This window comes from Cynara cardunculus (assembly GCF_001531365.2).
Source record: "Cynara cardunculus var. scolymus isolate 2C chromosome LG 12, CcrdV1, whole genome shotgun sequence".
Classification (NCBI taxonomy): Eukaryota; Viridiplantae; Streptophyta; class Magnoliopsida; order Asterales; family Asteraceae; genus Cynara; species Cynara cardunculus.
In genome coordinates, this window is record NC_037539.1 from 10333399 (window position 1) to 10341447 (window position 8049).

Sequence of the window (8049 nt, forward strand, 5' to 3'; positions counted from 1 at the left end):
ATAGTTGATCATAATTTTTTTAGAGATTTAAATTTTTGGTTCCCTATTTTATAGGAACTTTAGACTAATTGTTAGAAATGTTTAAAACTAACTGATAAACATGTTCAAATACATGATAAATATTAAACTTTAAAACACTATTTAAAACTGATAATCAACTAAATACTCTACTTCCATTTCAAAATTACTAGAAGGGTACTCGCATAATGTAGCAAGATATATCTTGATTTTAATATTTTATTTTATTACTCAATAGATGTTATAATATGATCTTATATGATTTTGAAAAAACGATGATGTTTTTATTTTTGAATAAAATATAAATTTGAAGACATAATATTTTGACAAAATTATATTGATATTAGTATCAAATTAACTATTTAAAATTTTTCATTTTTTGTGTAATATTTTAAATTAGATTTTTTAATTATAATTTAATTTAATTTCAATAACGAAGTAACTTATATTTGGTTTAATTAGTAATATAATTTTCTTATAAATATAATAGTTAATTATTTTGTTAAAACTCGATAATGATCCTAATTATATTTTTAGATTTTTTTTATTTTAAAATGAAATGTTTATCCTTTATTTGATTATATTTATCTGCAGTTAGTTACACGAATTCAAACATGAAGCTTTTCAAATTGTATTTATATAATTTATTTGTAATCTTGAATTTTAAGTAATATACATCAATATACAGTACTTCATACATAAAAAATGATTTTTAAAAGTTTTTTTTGTCAAATATTTTATAATATAGTATAATAACTAAAACAAAACGAAACATGAATCGCAATTGAAGGTTTAAAACTCTTGCTCTAGAATCAAAATATTTCACCCCATCTTGCATGAACAAATTTTTATTTATTTTTACATGGAAATAATTTAAATAAATTACCTTTAATATAATCAAAATATATATGGTGCATCTTAGATATGAAGATAGTAATTTTTATTTTATATATATATATATATATATATATATAATTTAATGCTTAAAGTAATTACCATATCTATTCATTCTCTCGTGTGTGCTTGTGGATATATATATATATATATATACACACAAAGGACTCCACCAAAAAGACCCATCACCATTTCCATCTCTCCCTCTCTCTACAAATTACACAGCTGATCATAAGCTCTTCTCTCTCTCTTTCTTTCTCTCTCTCCCCCCACACACACACACATATCTATATATATATATTATATATATATATATATATTGTGTGGAATTTGATTTGCGAAATGGGGTTTGAAGAAGTGGGAGGGATGAGTTACTATGTGGGAATTTTGTTGGGATTAGTGTTGGTTCTGAAATGGGTTTTGAAGAGTGTGAATTCGTGGATGTACGAGAGTGGTTTGGAGAAGAAGACTCGAGAGAGGCTGCCACCAGGTGATATGGGGTGGCCGTTCATCGGCAACATGTGGGCTTTCCTCAGAGCTTTCAAATCCACCAATCCTGATGCTTTCATGTCCGATATAGTTCGAAGGTCATTCATCTCTCTCCTCTTAATTATTATCTCTTAGTTATAATTAATCAGCACTCTGTTCGTTCGATTCGATTCATCGTTATAATATATAAACTATACACCCTCGTGAATATGTCCAAAGAAACGCTCTACTTATGAAAGCTGAATGTTGAAGAAGCGTCTTAACGAACATTGTTCTTTTTTACTTATCAAATCGTTTCAACGATACCCGAAATCAAAGATCCTAATCTTATCAAAATGTGTGTATAATTTATTTGTAATACATAAAATATTAAATGTAAAACTTTTTTATATTTTGATATTTCATTTTTTTGATTATAGAAAAAAAAACTATTTAGATATGCTTTTTAAAGTATATGAAAATTATGAATGGAACATATTCTTTTTGATTATACCACCAACAAATGTCTGAATCTTTTTGGGTTGGGGGAGTAGAGTGGAAATACTATACAATGGTGGTGGTGGTTATATGCATTATTAAGTTGTACTCTTTAAATCCAATTTTATTGGCTTTATCAAGTGTGCATTATGAAGTTGTACTCTTTAAAATTCTCATTTATTCTGTTGGGGGAAGTAGTATTTGTTTTTGGTTTGTCACTTTCATAAAAAGAGTTGCTCTGTAATTTTATTTACCTTTCTACCCTTCCAATTAAAATATATTTATCAAAATAAAACAGATAAATGGAATTAAAGCTTCAAGGGTAAGTATTAGATACGAAAACAAGGTTTAAAAACATTTTGTATTTGTCTGCAAGCGGATATCAGTTTTAAGTATACAATAAAGCAGATAAATGGAATTAAAGCTTCAAGGGTAAGTATTAGATACAAAAAGAAGGTTTAAAAGCATTTTTATGTCTGTTTGCATCTGCTAGCAGACATCAATTGTAATAAAAATGTTTAAAGTGTAGAATAAAAAACTATGGAATACAACCAAAGTTTGTTTGATTTTAAATTGAAAAATCATATATTTTATTTTAATAACTCTTGGAATCTTAATGAAAATAGCTGTCGATTTTGTTTGAAACTTGAACATTTTCAGTGCATTGGCAGGGTAGAAGATCTGTAGGATGTAACTTAGTCGTGTGCTATGTTTTTGGTTTTGAAATTTGATGCACCGACTCAAAGGGTATTTTCGTAATTTAAGATTTAAAAAAATTACGTTTATATTCTAACAACTTATTTATCTAAAAATTATATTATTAAAAAATTATTTTTCACCTAACTATTAATAATGAATTATTTTGATTATTTAATTTTATTAGCAAAAAATACTTAAATATAATAATAAAATTTGAACCCATAGAGAAGGAGTCATTGGAACTTTCCCAGGGCAGGCAAAGTTTGTCACCATCATTGTCATTTTTCCTTGATTTACATAAATTTTAAAAAATATTTTGTACCTCTTGCATTGTATTATATTATTTATTTTATGATTATTTTTATATATTTTAAGGTACATATTTATGAAATGATTGTTCATAAGTAATTATTTATGTATGAAAAAATTACAGATATGGAACCGAGGGAGTATACAAGTCATTTATGTTCGGTAGCCCTAGCATCATTGTCACCACTCCCGAAGGATGTCGAAAAGTGTTGACGGACGACGATGCATTCAAGCCAGGGTGGCCAGTTGCCACAGAGGAACTCATTGGAAAAAAATCGTTTGTTGGAATTTCATACGAAGAGCACAAAAGGCTTCGTAAGTTGACTGCAGCACCAATCAACGGTCACGAAGCCTTGTCTATATACATGCAGTATATTGAGACTAATGTTGTCTCTACATTGGAGAAATGGTCGCAAATGGGTCGCATTGAGTTCCTGACTGAACTTCGGAGGTTGACTTTTAAGATAATCATGTATATTTTTCTAAGCTCGGAGAGCGAAGAAGTAAGGGAGGCGTTGGAGAAAGAGTACACGGTGCTTAATTATGGCGTTAGAGCCCTGGCCATCAATTTTCCCGGCTTTGTGTACTATAAAGCCCTTAAGGTTGGTTTTCTTGCCCTTTATTTATTTTAAATGATCTTAACATGAATCTGGCCTGTTGTATCTAGAAACCTTTAAACATTTTGGTTGATGATCATAAATTTGTAGGCACGAAAGAATCTTGTGACTGTTTTGGGAAAAATAGTGCACAACCGTAGGATGAAACGTGAGGAGGCTCAAGGGATGACTAAAAAGGACATGCTCGACGCTCTCTTGGACACTAAAGATGAGAATGGAAAAAAACTAGATGATGAGGAAATCATTGATACATTGGTCATGTACCTAAATGCCGGTCATGAATCTTCGGGGCACATCACTATGTGGACAACCGTCCATCTCCAAGAACACCCCGAGTTCTTCCAAAAAGCCAAGGTAAAATAAATTGCTCAAAATTACAAGATTCATTTAAATGATACTTCATCCGTCTAAAAATAAGTATACACGTTTCAATTTTACTATAGGAAGAACAAGAGAGGATTGTGAAGAATATGCCCCCGGGGCAAAAGGGTTTGACCCTAAAAGAGTATCGTCAGATGGAGTATCTCTCAAAGGTGATTGATGAAACACTTCGTTTGTTGACGTTTTCAGTCATGACGTTCCGTGAAGCGAAAAAAGACTTTGAGATGAAAGGTCTGATCTTTCTTTGTTTCCTTAGATATCGAAAATACTATGGTTAACTTAATTTTAATTATATATTATAAATTTTTTTTAATAGGTTACACCATTCCTAAAGGATGGAAAGCAGTGTTGTGGTTTAGGAGTGTTCACCACAACCCTGAAATTTATCCTGATCCCAAAGCATTTAATCCTTCAAGATGGGATGTAAGTCTCTTTCTGACTTGTACCATTGGCTTTATAAGTTGTACAGTTTGACTAATATTTGAAGATGTTGACCAGGATGTTGTACCAAAAGCGGGAACTTTCCTTCCATTTGGAGCAGGAAGCAGACTTTGCCCTGGAAATGACCTTGCCAAGCTTGAGATTGCCATCTTCCTCCACCATTTTCTGCTCAATTATAAGTGAGTTCTCACATACACCATATTCTATTTTGACTTTTTGGGTCAAACTGAGGGACTATTTACTATATGTTCATCGTCTTCGATTACCTAATCAAAGATGTTGATAATAACCAAACCCTTCTTCCTGGTCCATGATGCTGACCTAATAACATAAGGGAGGGGATCTTACATGGTCGATAGTTAGTACTGACTCAGATCACACTCTGCTTCGTTCGACCATTGACTATATTTTATTATTATGCAGGCTTGAGAGGGAGAATCCAGAATGCCCATTGATGTATTTGCCTCATACAAGGCCCACGGACAATTGTGTGGGAAGGATTATTAAGGTTTCTAAATGAAGGAGTTTAAGGAAGAAGGGTAGATTTGGAAATTAGATAAGGTTTAAATAAGTCAAATCATGTTGTTGGTTGTGGACAATATTACCCTTTCAATTGGAAGTATTCTAATTATTTTGGTTGTGGTTGGTTTTTACCTATTCTATTTTGCCTTCATTGCTTCACTTCAATTTGGTGGAATCATTAGCTAGATGTTAATTTTTTTACAATTGATTTAATCTAATTAACTCTAGATACCTAACCAATTCAATCCAACTGATGAGTGGATTCTATCGGTTTTGATTATACTGCTCTCATTTGAACATAACTTTATGAAGGTTCAAACGAGAACGATACCATTTTTACGAGAAGGCAAGAACATCTGACACAGACAATTATCACATATGATAAAGTGGTGATATACATATGATGGACACAGGCAACCTAGGCCAAGGGCCAAGTCACCCGCACACTATTTCATCCCCGTACACTGTCACATGTGATGGTTGAACCGTCCATAGCACGACACATGACTTATTTATCTACGAATATGGATGTTGTGTTATAAACCGTAACCGGATTTCTTCTACAATCGTGTGAATCACTTTCCAAATTCGATATTTCGACCGTATATGCCTGGTATCACGAAATCCGAATTGGGATAATTGTAAAAGCAACAATCTTGATTTTGGCAGAAATCAAGATCAAAAACCAGAGAGAATATAGAGTATCTCCAATCTTCCGTGTGTGCCCAAAAACTGATAATCCGAAATTAGATCTCAAAATTCAAAACGGGAGTTACCAAGTTATAGAATTCACAATAATGCCACAGAAAATTCAAGAATTTTTCATTATAAACCCTATACTTATATAATTTCGGGCCGGGGCGCTGCCCCTTGGGACCCCGCCCGCTGACCGGGCAGCGGGACCCCCGTTTTGCGTTCAGGGGGCGTTGCCCCCTAAATATTACCGGGACCGACTTAGATTAATACAAGTGTGCACTCCACACTCTCTATACTTGTTTTAGAACAAAGTTCAATCCCCTTGAAACACACGTATAAAATCCATTACACTAAATGTAACCGGTGACACTAAAATCACCAACATGTTGTAGCATATTTATCAAGAATATGTTGTTCATAGTGAATAAGATGTTGATATTCATCATGAATATGAAATTTATGATACACAACACTTTCATATTTTTTTCATAAATATGTAGTTCAGGATAAATATTCATCTTGAAGAGGGACAGATGGTACACTATGAATTGTTCTTAAGTTCCTAATTGATTTTGGGTTTCTTAACTCAACTCCACTCTCTCTCTCTCTCTATCTCTCTCTCTCTCTCTCTATATATATATATATATATTCATAAAATATGTGATGAACACTAAAACAAAATAAAAAGTTGTAAATAAGAAAACATAAATGAAAGAATGGATGATAATCCAAAAACATAAACGTGAGAATTGACGGACAAAACAAAGACCTTTTTTGAATATAGTAAGTAGCTTCATGGGTTAAAGACAAGTCGCACACAATAATTCCAGTTAACATTTAAGTTAGATCGCTGAAAGCAATGCTTCGTGGTAGGAATGATTCACGAACGTATTTGAATAACAATTACTCAATCATTTTACTATTATATATGTTCAAAAGAAAACCCTAAAAGTTGGAAAACTAGAAAATATTTCATCAACTGTTTGATTTGGAAAATAAATGAACTAGATTCAAATGTAACTCTAGTCCTAAAATCATTGAGTTAGTTATGGAAAAATGTAATAGACTCTGTTATTCAGAATAACTGAATTAAAATCAGTCGATAATTGATGAAAGATTCCCCCGTTCTCCATTTTACCTTACATTATTTTAAACTGAAACTTAATATTTACATAATCAATTGAGTTAACGTTTTTAAATTTATTCAAGTTTCAACTACAATTTCATTTAACCTATTTGATGTTAAGATTGAGATAGATGTGAATATCTATTTACACCCATCTATTTATATCTGTAAAAATAACACTTAAAAAGAGAAAAACTGATGTTATTTATGACAATAATTAACTGTACTTAACACATTATTCGTTAAAGACTGATTGATCCTAACTGAACCAAGTTTTAGTTTGTACCTTGACCTTTTATTGACTTTCTACTTCAACAAAGTTCTCTAATGCGAGAAATAATATTAATATACTTTTATGATATCATTTTAACCAACGTAGCCTATTTCTTGTTACTCGTCAACAACTTCGACATGCTTTTCAAAATCATCCTTGGATGTTTGATTTCGTGCGGTAGTCACTGCCTAAGGCTTAAAATTTACTTTTATAGACCACGACCTGAAGACAATTAGGTTTGCTAACATCTTTAGAGGCAAATTTATTATTTTTAAAACTTGAAGGGTTATAAATGTAATTATTGGATTTTCTCACTCATTGCTCATTGGACTGGAATTGGAATTTGAGGACCTTAGAGTTGGACAGCACTTTGGGCCTAAGTTGTCCAATATCAAAATTGACAAAAAGAATCCTAGTCCGGCCCAAAACTTCATTCTGGATTTCAAAACGACGACGTACTTGCTCGCATTGGCCAAATGGATGCAAACTAAAATGTGTTAAAACTCACATGGTAACCTATTTGAAGTCAATTTATATTTTATGCAGCATAGTTTTTTTTTTTTTTTATGTATAATAATAATGTATTTTAATTTTAGCATTTTTGGATAACATATATTTGTCATTTAGGCAAATGAGACAGCATACTTTCGTTTTTTCATTTAACGATGATCTTTTGTAATTTGAATCGTTGTACTAAATAACGATTCGATATATGTTTTATTATGCTAGTATATGAAAATAATATCTTGACGGATAATTAAGAATTAGAATAGATCCATCCAGGGAACAAATCAGTAGGAACTGTAACTTGTTTCGTTTTGGTCCACTCATCTCTCACCCTCATCTTAAAATAGCAGGCCTTCTTTCCTTTGCCTTTGTCCCTTTTCTAGCAAAGCACCACCAAACAACTTTTTAGAAACTCTAAAGTCTGCTCTAAATCATAATTTTTGAGTTGAAAAAAGTGTATTTCTTAAAATTGGGCCCGTAAATGAAATATATTATTATTGTGTATCTTTACCATAATATAAAACTAGAAGCGTACTCGCACAATGCAGCGAGATACATCATGATTTTAATATTTCATTTTATTCCTTATCTCAGTCGAT

At 31.6% G+C, this 8049-nt stretch overlaps 1 protein-coding gene across 1 annotated transcript; it reads left to right on the top strand.

Annotated features, from left to right (window-relative positions):
• Positions 1-1254: 1254 nt before the first annotated feature.
• LOC112522539 (ent-kaurenoic acid oxidase 1-like) lies at positions 1255-4967 on the top strand. The gene is made up of 7 exons (XM_025131735.1): positions 1255-1499; positions 3011-3488; positions 3594-3857; positions 3947-4115; positions 4201-4307; positions 4383-4504; positions 4749-4967. The coding sequence occupies exons 1-7, from the start codon at positions 1255-1257 to the stop codon at positions 4843-4845; spliced, it is 1482 nt and encodes a 493-aa protein (XP_024987503.1). The 3' UTR covers positions 4846-4967.
• The last annotated feature ends 3082 nt before the right edge of the window (positions 4968-8049 follow it).

What these genes read in the sequence shown, in the direction of transcription:
- LOC112522539 (XM_025131735.1), top strand. Translation starts at nt 1,255, where the DNA reads ATGGGGTTTGAAGAAGTGGGAGGGATGAGTTACTATGTGGGAATTTTG. An exon ending in ATGTCCGATATAGTTCGAAG is followed by an intron (nt 1,500 to 3,010) that starts GTCATTCATCTC and finishes AAAAAATTACAG; the next exon opens with ATATGGAACCGAGGGAGTAT. An exon ending in AAAAGACTTTGAGATGAAAG is followed by an intron (nt 4,116 to 4,200) that starts GTCTGATCTTTC and finishes TTTTTTTAATAG; the next exon opens with GTTACACCATTCCTAAAGGA.